Source organism: Leptonychotes weddellii, chromosome 8, assembly GCF_054177405.1.
Source record: "Leptonychotes weddellii isolate Sample4059 chromosome 8, ASM5417740v2, whole genome shotgun sequence".
NCBI classification, from domain to species: domain Eukaryota; kingdom Metazoa; phylum Chordata; class Mammalia; order Carnivora; family Phocidae; genus Leptonychotes; species Leptonychotes weddellii.
The window spans coordinates 61,691,523-61,709,882 of NC_138376.1; the positions used below are offsets into that span (position 1 = coordinate 61,691,523).

The 18,360-nt window shown below is 39.5% G+C and overlaps 2 protein-coding genes across 4 annotated transcripts in view; one reads left to right on the forward strand and one right to left on the reverse strand.

Moving 5' to 3' along the window:
- DOP1A (DOP1 leucine zipper like protein A) overlaps positions 1-10,666 on the forward strand; it is a 97,369-nt gene extending 86,703 nt beyond the window's left edge. The window contains exons 28-34 of the mRNA XM_081829358.1: positions 469-621; positions 1,677-1,813; positions 2,884-2,939; positions 4,031-4,195; positions 7,131-7,260; positions 8,169-8,225; positions 10,051-10,666. Coding sequence (XP_081685484.1) covers positions 469-621; positions 1,677-1,813; positions 2,884-2,939; positions 4,031-4,195; positions 7,131-7,260; positions 8,169-8,225; positions 10,051-10,356 — 1,004 coding nt within the window. The 3' untranslated portion in view covers positions 10,357-10,666. The remainder of the gene's footprint in view (positions 1-468; positions 622-1,676; positions 1,814-2,883; positions 2,940-4,030; positions 4,196-7,130; positions 7,261-8,168; positions 8,226-10,050) is intronic.
- Positions 10,667-11,064: 398 nt separating this feature from the next.
- PGM3 (phosphoglucomutase 3) overlaps positions 11,065-18,360 on the reverse strand; it is a 71,093-nt gene continuing 63,797 nt past the window's right edge. For all 3 annotated transcript variants that reach the window (XM_081828596.1, XM_006733808.3, XM_031028692.2), the window contains 5 exons: positions 16,641-16,739; positions 15,108-15,218; positions 13,998-14,120; positions 12,634-12,807; positions 11,065-11,508 (listed from right to left, as the gene is read on the reverse strand). In XM_081828596.1, the coding sequence (XP_081684722.1) occupies positions 11,419-11,508; positions 12,634-12,807; positions 13,998-14,120; positions 15,108-15,218; positions 16,641-16,739 (597 nt within the window). In that variant the 3' untranslated portion in view covers positions 11,065-11,418. The remainder of the gene's footprint in view (positions 11,509-12,633; positions 12,808-13,997; positions 14,121-15,107; positions 15,219-16,640; positions 16,740-18,360) is intronic.

The window sequence follows — 18,360 nt, forward strand, 5'->3', positions numbered from 1 at the left end:
GGAGTCAATAGTTGTGAAGAAAGTAGGGTGATATGATAGATTTTAAGTAACACCTAAAGAGCTGACAGGTGAGGTGAAACTAAAGAAGCCAACCCTGGGAAGGCCTAAGGGCAAAGCATTCCATGCAGGGAACAAAAATTACAAAGGGCAGGCCAGATATTATTTTTAAAGCAATGAGGCGTTAGGCAGATGGCATGAAATGTGAAAGGGTTTTATAAAATGCCATTGTTGGTGTTTGGAATTTTCTAAATCTTCCTCTCTCTCCACATTCACAATTGCTCCCCTGTGCTGGGTCTGTTTACCAGCCCTTCTGCCTCAGAGAAGAGCCGGGAATCCCCTACCCCAAGCTCCTCCCACCCTTGGAAGTCACAGGGTGTCTAGCCATTTTTAAAAACAGATGACAGAATAATCTTTTTGCATATGACTGCAGGAGTGTATCACAACCTCTCGCTTGCGTTCCTCTTTCAGCTCGTGTAGCTGTGGCTCAGAGCAGTTCCCTTAACCTCTTTGCAAACCGAGATGTGGAGCTAGAGCAGAGAGCCATGCTTCTCAAAAGATTAGCATTTGCTATTTTTAGCAGTGAAATTGACCAGTACCAGAAATATCTTCCAGATATACAAGGTAAATAGTGAAAACCTATTTTCTCTGTCTTCCAAACTATGTTTTTTTGTTCCTTAGGAAACACTTTCCTTAAGCTATAAGTTGGGGTGAAATATACCAAGTGTAGGTGGATGGAGAATGTTGTAGAAACAGAAATCTGTTCTGCAGAATCAACAAAAATTACCATCACCAGCATGTAAAAAAAACATCAAGCACTGAATTTATAGTATTTGCCTAAATATGGTCTCTATTTTTTGTTTGGTTTGAGTTTCCTAAAGAATTCATGTTTAAAGATGAGGCATAAGACTATTTTGCTGCGGGGAGACATGTTAGTGGGATTTTTTTTTATTGTGGATAAGGGGCTGTTTAAGGAGAACTAAAATATAGGCAGAGCAGAGACATTTTGGCCAGAAGTAACATTTGAGATCTGTCGTTTGTATGGGGGATTGCATAAGGTTTTTGATTATCAGCTTTCCCAAATGGGTTTAGATGAACTTGGCCTGGGGCAGAATTGTTCCATACCGAGGTTCGTGCACGTATGCAGCCACCAGCTTCAACAGCCACCATTAGGGACTGGGCTGGGAAGGACAGTTGTCGTCTCTTTAGTGAGATCATTTCTCTCGGAAGATAAATGGCTGCGTCTTTCCTAACCCTTTCTACCGAGTGTCTGATAGGCAACATTGCACACTATTTATCATGTGGTTTTATTTTTAAAGCTGACCAAATCAGTGCTACTCAAAAGTGTGGTCTCTGGACCAGTACCAGGCTATTATCCCGTCCATGATAAGTACAGAAATTTAGAGTAAGCATTTTAAACTTACTTATGAAAATTTGGCAGAATCTGTTGAATCTAATAAAATGGCATCTGTATTTTATATCTTCCTTTGACTTTTTTCTAGTAATTCATTTTTATTGTATTTTATTAAAGTAACAATCTGCAACAGTTTGGAAATTTATTTTTTAAATTGATCCTTCACCAGATAGTTCGAGAAGTAGTAGGCTAGCTTATATGGAAAAGCTTACATGAAAATGATCGTCACTATTAACCTATTGAAAATACACTGCATGTCTTTCAGAGAGATTGGTTGAGAGTCTCCGTTTGCCCCAGGTGCCAACTCTTCACTCGCAAGTATTCCTGTTTTTCAGAGTGTTACTTTTAAGAATGTCTCCACAACATCTTACCTCACTCTGGCCTACCATGATTACAGAACTTGTGAGTTAATTTTAATCCTGAGGTTAAAACAGTGTGATTAGCATCAACAGGCTTACTGGATAAAAATTAATCTTGGAAAAGAACCGAACTCTCGTTAATAAGCTTGTTACTGACAATTTTCACAGTTGAAAATGGTAAAACTAGGGGCGCCTGGGTGGCTCAGTCGGTTGAGCGGCTGCCTTCGGCTCGGGTCGTGATCCCGGAATCCTGGGATCAAGCCCCACGTCGGGCTCCCTGCTCGGTGGAGAACCTTCTTCTCCCTCTCCCTCTGCCTGCCTCTCTGCCTGCTTGTGCTTTCTCTCTCTCTCTCTCTCTGTCAAAGAAATGAATAAAATCTTTAAAAAAAAAAAAAGAAAGAAAGAAAATGGTAAAACTAGTCAGATTCCATCTCCACACAGCTGAAACTTCCTTGGAAATCGTTACTTCGTCTGATCTGGTTTCATGTCTTCTCTTCAAGAACACCAAATTTTTGGTCATGGCTTCCAGGCCTGGTTGCAGGCTGCTGTAGCGGTGCCCCTGGAGGGCTGCGAGCTGGCTTCGCTGGGTTAGCTGCCATGAGGCATGTGCTCACTCTGGAAGGGCAGCACTTACCCGAGCTAAGCTTCCTTTACGGAGACTTTCATAGATTTTGTAATCTCCCAAACAGTCAGCCTTCCTGAGTCCCACCACACCCATCCGTTCTCCTCCCTGGACCATACCATCACCCTCACCTGAGTGATTTGGGGAGCTGGGGAAGAGGACATGAGTAAAGAAAGGGAAGTGAATCTGTAACTCCGAAAACCCAAGCCTTTATAATCCTCACAAAGACATTGGCGTTAATATTTTTTTAAAGTAACTGTAACCATGTTCCATCATCACCAGACAAAAGCCTGGCTTCATCCCAGGTCAGTCAAGTTATTAGGAAGGCTCTGTGCTAACTTTGCAGTTTAACTTTCAGAAACTAGGTATGGTTTAATTTGATCAGACCCTAAAATTTATTTTTGGTTTAATGAAAATATATCCTAAAGAGAACTTGAAAGAAACATTAAATGTCAAGTTTAAATATTTAACATGAATTTCATGGTCTTCAGGTACAGGTATTTTTACTGATGGAGCAGGAACTCACCGCTGACGAAGATATTTCACGGTAATATGTAATACATTTCCATATTTTCTTGTCAGTGTTCAGTATCCTAAAGTCATCCAGAATGTTACAACTAGGAGAGTATAGATACTGTTTTATATGAATACTTTGTATATTCATCTGTTATTTGGATATAATTGATCCAAATGATCATATTTGGATATAATATAGTGTCATTTATTCCTTAACCATTTTAGACTAAACTGTCAACACGCATGGCCTTTGTCTTCGAGACAAATTTAGTTTAAAGCAATATTATTTCAGCTCCTGAGCCATGTTGGTTTTGGTAGGTCATATGTTGTCCCTGAAACATCAGCAAAACCTATCATGTCAGGTAACCTGTAAATAACGTATCCGTATATCCAGATCTTCCAGCATGATCTCAGTGTACTACACTTTATTCTTTTTAGTACAGGTAATGTACTAATATGACTAAATAGTTTTTTATATATGTAGGAACTTTTGTACAAGTAAGTTTATAAATTGAAAAGTTTCCTTTAACACCATGTGTCTTGAATATATTTTATTCTTCAGGGCTAGGTCTATTTAAAAAAAAAAAAAAATTCACCAGTCCTAATAACTTTTTATAGAAAGACCTCCCCCCCAATCTTTACAGAGAGACATCGAGTAATAGGGAGGTCTGTTGGTTTTACAGCTTGTATTTTTCTATTTCTTGAGTGTAACTTAAGTTATTCTGTACTATTTTTACATTTTCAACATAAGTGAACTTTTTAGGGGCACCTGTGTGGCTCAGTCAGTTAAGCCCCCGACTCTTCATTTTGGCTCAGGTCACGATCTCAAGGTCCTGAGATCGAGCCCCACATTGGGGTCTGCACTGGGCTTGGAGGCCGCTTGAGATTCTCTTTGCCTCTCCCTCTGCCCCTCCTCTGCTCACTCTCTCACCCCGCCTAAAAAAGGGTGGGGAAGGGGGGGGAGGGGAAGCTTTTATTGGAAAAGAGCAAAATTAATTTAGTCATGACCTTGCTCAGCAGTTACTGGTACACGTACCGGAATGAGAACTGTTAGCTGGCACTTTGGGAATCACCTGTTAGGAAATGGGTGCAACTGCTGACATCACTGTCTGCTGCTTACAGGACTTCAGGCCCCTCTGTGGCTGGTCTGGAGACAACCTACACAGGAGGTAATGGCTTTTCTACTTCATATAACAGCCAGCGGTGGTTAAACCTCTATCTCTCTGCTTGCAAATTTTTGGATTTGGCTCTGGCATTGCCCTCCGAAAATCTTCCTCAGTTTCAGATGTAAGTAAAAGCAAGGATCTTAAATGGGTATTTTTGAAAATGCATTTGCTTTGGTAACTGACATCTAGGACTAATTTAAAAGTTTTTTGTGTAAGTTGAAATATTTTGGGGGGAGTGCAACAGTTAACTGGAAGTAAATGGTTGCTGTGGATAAATTAACAGCATTTAGTTAACAAATTGAATACCTACCGTATGTGAGGCAGTGGGATATGTGACTCAGCAGCTTCCAGTCCAGTTGAATGCATGCTGGGTGTTCTGATAGCTGACATGCAGGAGGCTATTGAGGTCATACAGCAGAGAACCCCTCCTAGCTTTAGGCCCCAGTGCAGATTTATCCTGACATGGTGAAGAACAAGGGGGACAACACGTGGAGTCTGGGGGGTTGGAATGGACCTGGTTTGTGTGAAATGCTGAGGAATCAATATTGTAGGAGCAGAATGTTGTGAGAAGAGGCTGGAAAGGGGCTGAATAATGTAAGGCCTTGTGAGCTGTATTAGAGCATTTGACTTGAACCTAAGGACAGCGGGAACCCACTGAATCATAATAAGGAATGAAGTGATGTTACCAGACTTGCGTTTTAGGAGTTTTACTTTGGCTGCATAGTTTGGACAGAGGACTGGAGATGGGCAAGCCTGGAATCAAGGAGGCTTTCATTTCAGATGATAGTGAACTGAATTGGAGAGATGATAGCAGAGGGGACTAGGGAGAAACTTAATAGAAGTAAATTCTCATAAGTGTTCAAAAATCTTTCATTATGGCTTTTCATATTTAAATTTTTTAATAGGCAAACTATGTAAGATTGTTTTATCAAATGTAGCTAAGATAACTTGAGAATTTATCCATATGATTAAATATGTTTTTATATATAATGTGTTTTATTTTTCTTCTGGAATGGAGTTATCAGTAGGATAAAGAGTAAGCTACCGGAATCTGCTTTCTATACTGGACATGCTTAAGTCTCTAAAAAGTGCTGTTTCACAAGCTTACTTTTCACTAAATTTAATGGTAAGAACTAGAAATTCTTTATAGATTATTTCTAGTTCCTTTTTTTCTTCCATTTGAAAAGTACACCTACTTCTTAATAAATTTGAGGAGTCACATATCTTTAAACTGATGTTACTCCTGAAGAAATTCAGAAAGGGACCCTAAGCAGAATTGTCGGAAAGAGTGGCCAGAATTCATTTAGGAGGCTTATCGTCACAAAAGTGATAGAACTATAGTCTTCGGGGCTCTAGGAAGAACATTAAGTAGTCATGCTCATGGTACTGATTTTTGGCTTCCGTGATCAGAACCAAAATGAGTTCATCCTGTTTACTTGTTAGGACAGCCTTACTAAAGAAAAGGGATGAAACAGGCTGTAATACTAAAAAAAAAAAAAAGTACTAATTTTTTTTAAACTACTGTTTTTTTAAAAATCTATAAAGTAGTAGAAGATGACATGGAGAATTTAATCTTGAAAGAGTAATATCTTTCTACACATGATATATATTTCAGAAGTTAAAGATATTTAATAACCATAAAAAATCTTAAAGGTTTCTGTGTGACCAAAAACTACCATGAAGTGGAAAAGGCAGCAATGAGTTGGGGAAAGATATTTGTGAACTTGCTTAATATGTAAAAATCAGTAACCCAGTAGGAAAATGAGCCATTGACAGTTAACAAATGGTTCATAGAAAAGAAATGACCTGTAAACACTGGAAAAGCCATACTCATAAGAGAAGTTCCACTTACAAATAACCATCATAATGGTAAAGATCTAAAAGTATATTTCTCTGTAACCTTAAGAGAAGCATTATTCTAGTTGCAAGCATACACAGATACCGTCCAGTAATTCTCCAAGGAAGTTGTATTTACCAAAATTCAAGATACACTTTAAGCCAATAATTGTTTCCAAGAACTTACCCTATCGCTATACTGTCAGACGTGTACAAAAGTCAGCATTACGTGAGGGTAGCCATTGTGGCATTATTTGTAATAGCAAGAAATGGGACAATCTAGGACGGGTTAATTCAGTTCATTCCAACACTGGAGTTCTGTGTAGTTGTTAAAGAGAATGGGGTTTTTATAGGATATTATCTCCAAGATATCTAATTAAATCAGAACAAGCAATAGTCATGCTTTTTTTAACTTCATTAAAAAGGAGGATGGGGGCACCTGGGTGGCTCAGTTGGTTAAGCGACTGCCTTCGGCTCAGGTCATGATCCCGGAGTCCCTGGATCGAGTCCCGCATCGGGCTCCCTGCTCGGCGGGGAGTCTGCTTCTCCCTCTGACCCTCCTCCCTCTCATGCTCTCTGTCTCTCATTCTCTCTCTCTCAAATAAATAAATAAAATCTTTAAAAAAAAAAAAAAAAGGATGGTTGTGGGCAGATGTGCCCTATTCACGAACCCTGGGTGGACACACAGGAAACGTGCTATTAATGGATCCTGTGGTGAGAGGGAGACAGACCACTTTTCTTTACTATGTCCTTTTATACTGTTTGAACTTTTCCCATAGTCAGATATTAATTTCACTTACTGAAGACGAAAATAAAAACAAAAATACAAGGGAGGTATGAAAGAAGTCCTACTTAATTTTTTTATTTCTTTGCCTCCTTGTGTGTGTGGGATCACCTGGCCAAGTACATGGTAGAGATTTTGCCCATTAACAAATGAGGATGGAATCATTTCAATTACTTGCTTTATGCTCCTGACCAAAAATGAACACTTTGCTTATTTACTGTTTACAACCCTGTGAGGTAGTTAATAGTATCTTTATTTCATGGGGAAGAAAAGGGTCAGATGAAGAATCCTGCCCTGGGTGACGGGGCTGCAAGCGGCACAGCTGCCACTGGAATCTGTTTGAGTGACGGGGTCATGATCTTTCCACTGCACTCATGTGGCCTCGTCTTACATGGCACATCTTGTCTTAGCAGTGTTGAAATTCTTCTATACGTAGGTACCGATGGGCCTTTATTCCAGAAGCCTCAGATGACTCCGGTTTGGAAGTCAGAAGGCAGGGCATACACCAACGAGAATTTAAACCTTATGTGGTTCGACTAGCAAAACTTCTTCGGAAAAGGGCAAAGGTATTGCATTCTTTTTAAGTATAAGACAAAATTTGTAAAGTGTATTTATAGCCTGTTTTACGTACTTTATATCTTTCAGTATGCATCAGGCTAGAGATCTTTGCCCCAGAGAACAGTGAATTTGGCATGCTCATCAGTGAGCCTTTATTCCAAATCTTTTGTCTTTTTTTAACATTAAAAAATTTTCAGGGACACCTGGCTGACTCCGTTGGTCACGCATCCAACCCTTGATCTTGGGGTCATGAGTTCAAGCCCCACATTGGGTGTAGAGATTACTTACAAAAAATAAAACAACACAAAATTTTTTAATTTTTTTATTCTTTTCAAAAATGTAAAGTTTGGGGATGTGCTTTTGGGGTTTGCAGTATGTGCTTTGAGTGCTCAGAAATTTTCCAGTCTTCTGGGGTCCCCTAATCAGGCAGCCACCCCTAAACTAACCCACATTCCACAAACAATGGGATGGAAGAAAGTGATTAAAGAGGAGGTTGTGCTTTAAGGATCTGAGGGACTTGATTTTAAAATTCTTTAGGGACTAAGTGAAAGGGCAGAGACGAAGATGAAAGTTGGATCCAGAGTTTAGGATAGGACTTGAGTACTTCTCACTTTGATATTACAGGGTTTGAAAAAATAATCATGATGATAAATCCAGAAGCCATGTGATGATGTATATGACCCCAGCCACATGCACTTTCTGTCATCCCTACATCTCATTAGTATTGAACGTTTCTATAAGACCCCTCTCTGTATCTAAGGGATAAACAAGACAGCCTTTTGCTGAAAACGTGTCCCCCAGAATAAGAAAACAGTTTTGATTAGAAAGCATTTTCTACACTTTAAACAAGGTCTTCATGGCCAAGCATACTTGTCATTGGAACAAAGGCTATGAGTTCTCCTCTTTCCTTCCACAGGACGAGGAGGACTTTAAGACAGTGATTTTGGAGGGATTGGAGATGGCCAAGCATCAGGTGAGGGTGGCTTTTTGATGCTTGTGATGTGGCAGCAAAAGTTGCCACATCTGGACCAAATACTGAGACACAAACCCAGGTCTGGATCTCAACAAATACAAGAGAGGTAAAGAGGAAGGAAGTCTGTCTTCAAGTGTAGACTGGTGAAGTGAAAGGAGAAATCATTTTTATGGAAACATGTCTGACTTTTTATTTATTATTGAGGAGGTGTTACAGTTCTGATGAAGAGCAGAACACCAAAACAAGGGCACTCTGTATCAGTCAAGAGCTTAGTAGTAAAAGTCCCTCTCTTACAGGTACATCTTGGCAGGAATATAAACAAAAGATTACACCTCAGTTACATTTGGAAACTAGTTGTATGGAGGGTTCAAGCATATTATGCCTTTTCCCTCAGGATAAGTTCATCTCTTTACCCTTTAATTACTTTTGGATTGCAGTTTAATTTAGGGGACTGGAAAGGTGGTATGGTCAGCCACCGAATGGTAGTCAGTGATGGGAAAGTCGGTCCCAGGACTGTCATTAAAGCTAGTGTTCTAGTTAAGCAAAAGGAAGAGGTTTTTTATATCCTGTATTTTAGATTGGAGGTTAAAGAATTACTGTTTTTTTCTTTTTTTCTGGCTCTAAAGAACTGGATGATCTTTTTTTGTTTGCTCCTGTTTTAACTTAAATCTATTTTCCTTTCTGAGGATTTCATTTTTAAATAAACAAAGCTTGTGATCACACATGACAAGCTGGATTTTGCATCTGCTTTCTCCACTAGGAAACTAGTGTTACTAAAAAGTAGATTAACAGTGAAAGAAACATCTGATCTGAGAAGGCAAACTCCATTTGTTAACCAATAGGACAGATTGTAGTAGTTCTGCTTTTTAAGTCCCCCTTGATGATTTTTTTTCCCATTTTCTATCCAGTCCATGTCTGTTTTCATTCTCTCCACTCTGTGTTTTTATATCTGTGATTCTGCCCAAACTCAGACATCTCCAGTTCTCTCGTAACTTTCCCTAGATAGACTGATGTCTACATCTTTATATAATCTAGTTGGCTTCTTAAACCAGCCTCTTGGTACACAAATTATTTTAATTGCATTTACATTTAGTTGACAGTTTTCACCTACATTCTCGTTTGACTTCTCTGCTGGAAAATAGATTGTTTCCCCACTTTTTAAAAGTGAGGAACCTTTTTGTATCTTGCCCAACGATGTCCCCCAGGGAGTAAATATAGAGCCGTGACACCCACCCCGTTATTTTGACCCCAGGTCCAGCTTTCCTCCCCGTGTTGTTTAACACAAGAAGCAGATGGCAGTGTCTCTGCTGAGTGCTCCTTTCCTTTCTCTCGTACTGAGTTATTCACTTGGAAGCCTGCTACCACACTGTGGCAAGCTTAAGCCATTTGGCTAGACGGGAACTACCTGATTTACTAGTGGTGATGTGGAGAAGGCTGCTGTCTCTTCCTAACCTTCTTCTGTGGTTACTTTGTGACTTAGTCCTGGGTCACCTTAGCGGGAGTCCAGAAATCTGGGAGCTTTTTGAGTATATGCAAAGCACAACATAAACTGTTAATATTTGACTCTCCCTCTCCAAAACCAATTCCGCTAAGAAGCGTACTTACGCATTCCAGTTGGAAAATGTAACTACAGCATTGGACCCTTCTACCCACACTTCATAACTGGCACGAAGAGGCTTCAGTTAGAAGCAGGAGTTTAATCAAGTCTGGAATGGAGGCTTAATGTCATCATTTGTATTTGTTAACTGTTGCTGATGTTTATACCCTTTGAAATGTTCTCATGGACTGTATTCATCTGTATAACAACCCCTTGTGTTTTCTACAGAAGAATCCGGAGGAAGACAACTCAGGGAGAACGTTGGGTTGGGAGCCCGGGCACTTGCTGCTCACCATCTGCGCCGTGCGCAGTATCGAGCAGCTCCTGCCGTTCTTCAATGTGCTCAGCCAAGTCTTCAACAGCAAAGTCACCAGCCGGTGTGCAGGACACTCAGGGAGCCCCATCCTCTACTCAAACACCTTCCCTAACAAGGACATGAAACTGGAAAACCACAAACCATTTTCCAGCAAAGCCAGGCAAAAAATAGAAGAGATGGTAGAAAAAGATTTTCTGGAAGGGGTGATAAAAACTTGAGGCATTACAAGTGGTCCATTTAACTAGATGTAAATGTAATTATTTAAAACTAAAACATTGCTCTGAGTTGTATAGTTTCTTTTTTTCTTTTTTGTATGTAACAAAACACATTTCAGGTTGTATTTAATTTAAATATTTGTAAATAAGAGCAAAAATGTCTGAATGTGGCCTGAATCAAGTTTAAATATTGTTGGCTCATATTGATTATGGTGCCTGAGAGAGATCTATATATACATCTATAGTCCATTGTTTTACTGTCCTGAATTGTCTTAAACCTGCAAAATACACAATGCACATTTTTTGCTATTGGTTTCAGGCTTTGTTTAATTTAGATTTGTTGGGATCTTCTATTACCACATTCTAGTATCAGAATGGCGTCACTTTTCTGTCGGAGGCGTGGTAAGGTATGACCATTAGTTTTCTCCCACATGCCTTCACTAAGAGGAGTATAGAATAACTGGAGCCCGGGCCATGCATCCTCCTAAATGTAGCATGAGCATCTCAACCTCCATATGGAGTAGAGATGCACAGTCTCCATCTCACACCTCTAAATTCCTGGTGATGTTCATCAAAGAGGTAAGTCATTTAAGAATCATTCTAAAAAAATTGTATAAAGTCTTTTCCACCCCCCCCATTCGTATCAACAATGGTGAATCCTGCAAAACAGCAAGCATGCCTAGGTAATGGCGATGGAAAAGACACTCCAAGGAGCTGATAATAAGGTTTACTTTTCCAGCAGCCCTCATGAATTTTCCCTGCATGTATTAGAAAGTTAATGACTGAATCACATAGCGAAGCCCAGGTACTTTACATTAGTGAGACTGAAATTCGGTAAGTTTCGCTTTTTAAAAACTAAATTTAACAAGAATAAGGCTTACCTACTTCTAAACAATTACTTATGGTAGTGTTCAAGAAAAACAATCTGTTCTAGAAGCAGTCTAGTAAGATGCACTGTAAACGTTTTGATTACAAATGTGTTTGAACCTGTCACCATAATGGCAGTACTATTTTGTAAAAAAACTTTTTAAAAATCCAGTTTCTCATGAACATAAAAAATTGTCTTCAGAAACCTGGTTGGGGTGTTTCTCCAACTCCTCCAGCCAGCTGAAATACTGCCAGGCTCACTGCATGTGCGAGGCTATCCGCATTTTCCTGCAAATTACATGAAAGGAGATTAGATGAGAACTAGCATCAACTCTGAGGGAAGGGGAAGGATCTTCTTGATTTTGTTTCACTAACGTATTCAAATGAAAAATTTTTTTTTGAATCTTTCAGTAACAAATTCCAAGACTCTGAGAAGAATTTGAGTTTTCCATTTATTTAAGGCAGGTGAGTCCTTAACTGATTTTTACAATCTAATTTGATTATTCCCAAACTCTGAATAATTCAATAAAACCCACTCCTTTAAAAGCAAGGCCACAACTGGCCTAAGAGTAAGTAACCATTCAGGTCCCAGATGGCCTCTCCCCGTCCACCAGGGATTTTTATTCACTATATTCTGGGACGGCCTAAGCTTCTGCCAAAAAGCTACCAGCTCCCTAATAAAATGCCTCCTTCTGACTGCCTGTTATCAAGGGTTTAAGATGACGGTGTGTGAAGAGGGCAAATTTTAAAAATCCAGACCATGAGGTCTTGTCCAGAGATAAAGGGGTGCCTGGGTGGCTCAGTCAGTTGAGCAACGGACTCTTGGTTTCCACTCAGGTCATGATCTTGGGGTCCTGAGATCGAGGCCCACATCCAGCTCTGTGTGGAATCTGCTTGTCCCTCACCCTCTGCTCCCCCCCCCGCCCACTTGTGCACACTGTCTCTCTCTCAAAGTCCAGAGACAAAGATGAATTTCAATCAGCATGGCTGATGGTACCCGGTTAATTTAAACACGGATCTCAAAGCTGGTTGTTTTCATAAAGCAGCAGGATTATGTTTTTAAAGGAGGGGAAAAAAGGATAATCCACTTCAGGCCACTCTCTATTAGTTATTCATGCCATAGCTAGAAATGCTAGAAACAGGGCAGTTTCAGGAAGTCTGGAGTAAATCAAAAGAAAAATATTTGGGGAAATAAACTAAGTGCATCTAATTTTGTTCAACTACTGATGAAAATAATTTTGTAGTATTAATATGAACCTAAAAATCTGCATAAACAAATCTCAGACATTAAACCCTTAATTATCAGTGAGACTGCAACACTATTAAAATAGTTTTTCTCTCCTGCCACCACCCCACTACCCATGTTGTCAGACTCTCACTGCACATTTTTTCAATAGCACTGCCCCAGCTTACCTGCGAGTCCGCTTCTGCATATACTCGGACTATATCTTCCGTACCAGAAGGCCGGACAAAAGCTCGGGAAAGCTTGTACTTCTTCACCAGGTCATTGATGGCCTCCTGTAGTCCCGGAGGTGTAACTACTTGTCTTTCAGCATCAGTGGTGCTAATAACTTGCCTGTCTGCAACCTATGCAAAACATTTTGTATTTGTCACTATGACACTTCCTTCCTCTTCAACACAATTCCTACCAAAAGACTGTGGCCATTTCATTTTAATAGTAAGACCTACATTTCAGCTTATTGTACCCCCAAGTGCAACACTGTCAGACAGTAAGGTAACCAGAATACGCACAGAATGCAACTGCATTAAAATTTCATGGGGCACCTATGACTCTTGGTCTCAGCTCAGGTCATGATCTCAGGGTTGTGAGATCCAGCCCCACGTCACGCTCTGCGTGGAGTTCGCTTGAGATTCTCTCTCTCCACCCACTCACGAGCTCGCACTCGAAAATCTTTAAAAAAAAATTTTTACGATTTTTATTTCTGACAAAATCAAGGTTAATTTCAGTTATACAGCTTCTTTTATCTAAAGAATTACCTCAAGCAAAAAAGAGATACTATTTCCACAGTCTTATAGTTACCACTAAAATAATGGCCAGTAAGTACTGTAGGCCTTAAATCACTGATCAAATAACCCTAAGTATTTCTATAAAGTGGAAAGTGGCAGTTATGTAAGAGGGTCATGATAAAAATTGCCTAAATATGCCAAAAACTAATCTGAACAATCAGTAGCCATTTGTGTGAACTTGGGCCTTACTACCTCTAATTATCTTTCTGTACAATGGCGTACATCTGTATAGATACCAATTAACATTTATATGAAATGCCTTTAAAAAAAATTCTCTCCTACTTTGCAGCATCTAGCCCCAGGAAAGTACTGTATGAACCAATAATCATGCAAAGGAAATATTTTCACTCGAAATGATAGGCTATCAGGATTGCTTCACAATTACATGGGGGATATGGAGAATGGTGAAGGACAATAGTTGAAATCTGTTGAAGCTGAGCACGTGGGGGTTTCATTATTTTGTTCTCCCCACACTTCTGTGTTTTAAATTTTCCATAATAAAAATCTTCATTATAAATAATAATATGTATCACCTTTTCTTTAAAGTTTGTAAAGTGAATACTTCTCAAACAATTGAATGGTTATGCCATAATTTTTAAGATGTGACAAAACACAGATGATATAAGGCATTTTCTATGCAATATATGTACATAATGAAATATGACACAAAGGAACTACTTTCATATAGAGATTGGAGATAATACATTTTAATTTTCAGAAAAGAAGTAATTTTAAAATCTCGCTCCCACCTTAACTTTGAGCTGTCTGTTTGGGAGATCCGTATAAAGAGCATCCCACTGCTGTACAGTCAGGCCCTTCAGAATCAAGATTGCCTCAATCACCAGCATGTCAGAAATAGCATCACCAGCTGCCTACAAGACACAATGGAAGAAAGTACTTTAACGCCAGCAAAGCTTGGATAAGAATGCTCTGTCTTAGAAAACCAATCACAGGATCCTGTGCTTCCTCCCAGCCCCACACGGGATTATTAAACTGGAGTGGATGGAGAAATAAAAAGGGAATGGAAGACCATAATGAATTAAAGAACACTGAAACTAGCTCTTGGGAAACTTGCCTCTAATCTTCCTCATTACATATATAAGACTGGCTAACTCTTAAGGTTCCAGCATTAATTAAAATTAAATTTTCCTTTATAACTAGATCCCTTTTGAGATTTTATTACCATGAAAATGGAAGGCATCATGCATGGTAAAGTGGTGTAAGACACACCTGAAGTTAGATCCCTACTCTTCACTTAGTAGCTCCGAGCCCTTTGTTTTTTCATTTATGAAATGGGAATTATAATAACCCCCCTCCCTGTGGTATTACAAGGATTACACAACGAGGTATGTCAAGTGCCTCGTATGTGCAAGATACTCAAATATTAGTTCCATCGCTTTTTCTGGTCCCACTCTTTGCTTGCTCTTCCACTGCCATATTGTAGACTCCCAATCTCAACGATGCAACACATATATATATATATAGACTCAATAGCTGAATCTTGCCTCTAGGTGGAAGCAACTCATTATACTTAAAAATTTTCATCATAAAACGTAGGGCGAAGGAAACACATCAATGTTCTATCACTGCATTTCAGTGTAAATCTCAATTGTATATACATACCACTGTGGCAAGGAGGCTGCCAGGACTTTTCTACTTTAATGTTTTATTCAGGCGCGCCTGGGTGGCTCAGTCAGTTAAGCATCTGACTTTGGCTCAGGTCATGATCTCAGGGTCCTGGGATCGGGCTCCCTGCTCCCTGGGAGTCGCTTCTCCCTCTCCCCTTTCCCCCCACATACTATTCTACCTTCTGAATAACGTAAAAGTAACCAAGAGCCTGCCACCCCACCAGCTCTGACCTGGTTAAACAAGTCAATAACATTTTCAAGCATCTTAGCAGCTTCCCTTTTCTTATCTTCTAATTCTTTTGCTAGTTTTATCTTTGTTTCAGCAGCTTTACTAAACAGTACCTGTAATGAAAGCATAAAACACAAAGTCACAAACCACTATCCATGCCCCAGGCATCCTAGCTAAACCACTTTTGAAACTCACAGTGAATCTGGAAAAACTGAGGGGAAAGATAATAGCAGCCTTCGAATGAATGAAATTAAGATCAAATCAGAACCCAAAAGATATTACGGGGGGAGGAAGGATTCATTTATAAATTTTGAAACTGGTTATCAAAAGCTAAGATTGCAAAGAAAGTACCACCCTGGCAGAGGCAAAGTACATGATGAATTCATTATGTCTGCCCCTCGGCCAGCTCCATCTGTCCTGTGCAACCAGATTCTTGAAGCCTATCTGTGTCCATTTTACTTGGAAGAATATATAATTCAACATAAGCAGTGCAGTTTTCTTATCCTAAAAATTTTAAGGATATAAGCTAGGTAAAAGTAGAAAGAGGTTCAACGTATTTATCACATTATGGCAAATAGTACCATGGATATTATATACATCATGTTCCTCAGGATTCCTGTCATTTTAAAATTCTTTGCCCATGATTTTAGTGCCTTCCAAGGCTCAATACTACAGTCAGCACTTGATGAAATAGATGTTTGTTGGTAAACTAAAATACACTGGTCAGTTTTTGTCGGAACACGGCCATACCCACTCACTCACCCTACACCAGCAACAGCGACCTTACGGCCCAAAGACTAGAATATTTACTATCTGCCCTTCAAAATCATTTATCAATCTCTGCATTAATTAGATTACTGAAGTTATATTTTAACTGCATTTCCTAAGAACTTATTTTTCTTGCGTTCAAGGCCTCTAGAAGCCAGCTCAGAATTAATTTTGTTGGTCACCTCCAATCCATTTATGAAATGAGGTGAGATATAAAAATGTTAAAAAAAAAAAATCAACCTTATGAAGATACTGAAAGCCACATAATATACTTCAAAATGGTGAATTTTAAGGTATGTGAACTATATCTCAAACTTTTTAAACATTCTACCTATAGAAAGCCCCCTAAAAATTTTATATGCTTATTGCTAATTACATTCATTCATTTCTAGTTGTTCATAACTTAATTCTCAAGCGTTCCAACACTTCAATTCACCACAGCTACTGAACTTTCCTTGTACCACCTGTGGCCCGCTCAAAGAAAAGATTTTAAACAATATATAGATGATCTGCTTGTAAAAAAAGAACTGTATATTTTTTTAAGAAACTGAGAATCATCTCTTCATACTCCAAGATCATGATCAATCTAAAAGACAACCAGTTTCACAACACATAAGAATACAGTACGTTAACCAAATGATCTTATTCTACCATCATACCGATCATTTCAACAAAGGGGGCTATAACCTATTACCATCCAGATACAGAACTCCCATCATTAAAAAACGTCCAGCTAAAGCCGGTTGTAGCTGATTAAAAGAACTTACCGTGCCATGCCCATTTGCTTCAAAATAAACTCCAATGTCAAACTCTTGAGCCTTGTGGTGCAAATGTTTTACACCAGTTTTAGTACAATAGACAGGCACCTATACCATATATTTAAAGAGACATAACAGCAGTTATTCAATGGGCAGATATTTATTATGTACCTACTCTCCCAAGGACACAATAGGGAACAAACCTCCTGGAACTAGCTAGTGAGGAAGACAAGCAATTAAAATACAAAGTGGTATCAGTATGGGGGAGAGAAGGCACTACAGAAGCCCACAGCCAAGGAAAAAGCGAGAGAGAGAGAGAGAGAGAGAGAGAGTGTCCCCTGATGAGATAATGAAAGATTCCAAGTGGGGGAGTGACATGATCAAATTGTAGAAAGCTCAGTTAGCTACAGTGTGGAGAACGGCTTACAGTAGGGGTCTGCAAGCTTTTACTACAAAAGGCCAGATGATAAATATTTTAGGCTGTACAGACCATACGATAGAGATCATATCACAATGGCTCACTTCTGCCACTAGTGTAAAAGCAACCACAGCTGATACGGCAACAAATGAGCATGGTTGTGTTCCAATAAAACCATAAACACGTGGCAGACTGGATTTGGTGCACAGGCCCGTTTGCTATCCCCTGCTTTAGAAGGGTCAAAGAGATGGGTTAGGAGGTTTCTAGGACTAATCCCATTAATAAATTATAGTGGTAAGACTAGCAACACTGGGCAGCCCAAGTCTTGGAGAGATCTGAACGAGAAGAGTGGTTAAGACTGAGAGCGGCAAAACTAGAGAGGAGACGAAGATCAAGTCAGATCAGCATCTGACTGGATTTAAAAGACCTCAGGAAAGGCTAGAGCTCAAAATACTTCATCCACCCCTAGGAGAATGGGTTGATGATTAACAGTTTCTAGTGTATTCAGTTTCTTAAACAGGGTATCTTACCTACAACAGAACATGAGAAAATACTAAAACGATAACCCAAGTACTGAGAATAATCCTCATGAACAGCAGGCCACTGGGCCAGATGGAGTGCCGAGTGTGTTTACTGCAACCTTATACTTAGGTCACAAACTAGCAGCCTCCTGATGTGTTTTATTTTGCCTACCTATTTCTTTGGAATTTTGCATCAATTGCCAAGACTAAAAAAGTAGGAGGTTCACATAAAAATTCAGATTTTCAGCTTCTCTTGAAGAATCTGACTAAAGGAGACAGCAGTGGGCCTGGTGGGCACTGTTCCTAGTCCTTACACCCCTGCTGTACTTATTCACCTCACCTATTCTACAAGAATTTGACTTTGCCATTCTTGCTTAAAAAAGAATGAAAAGGCAACAAAAACTAGTAAAATGCAGCAATCTGAAAAGGGATACACAAAAGTTGGAAAACAATACACTAGCTAGTGAGAAAAAGAGAAAGACAAAGATCTAATTTTGGCCATGGACCCTCTAACTCACTCTTAGAGCAGGTGATGTGGTATAGAGGATGGTCAGTCATCTGGGGGATGTTGGGGGAAATAATAAGATACAAAACTAGTAACAAATTCCATCCTCAGACCAAACTTGCCCTGTGAGCCTGAACAGGTCCCATCCATGGGCGCGTCTCCCAGAGTCCAACCTCAGCAAGAATGTCCTACCTTCGACAACTGATCAAAGTCCTCACGCTGTACCATCTCCCAGGTAATATCTAATCACGCAGCCTTCAGGTAGTTCAGGAGTTCAGGTAGATT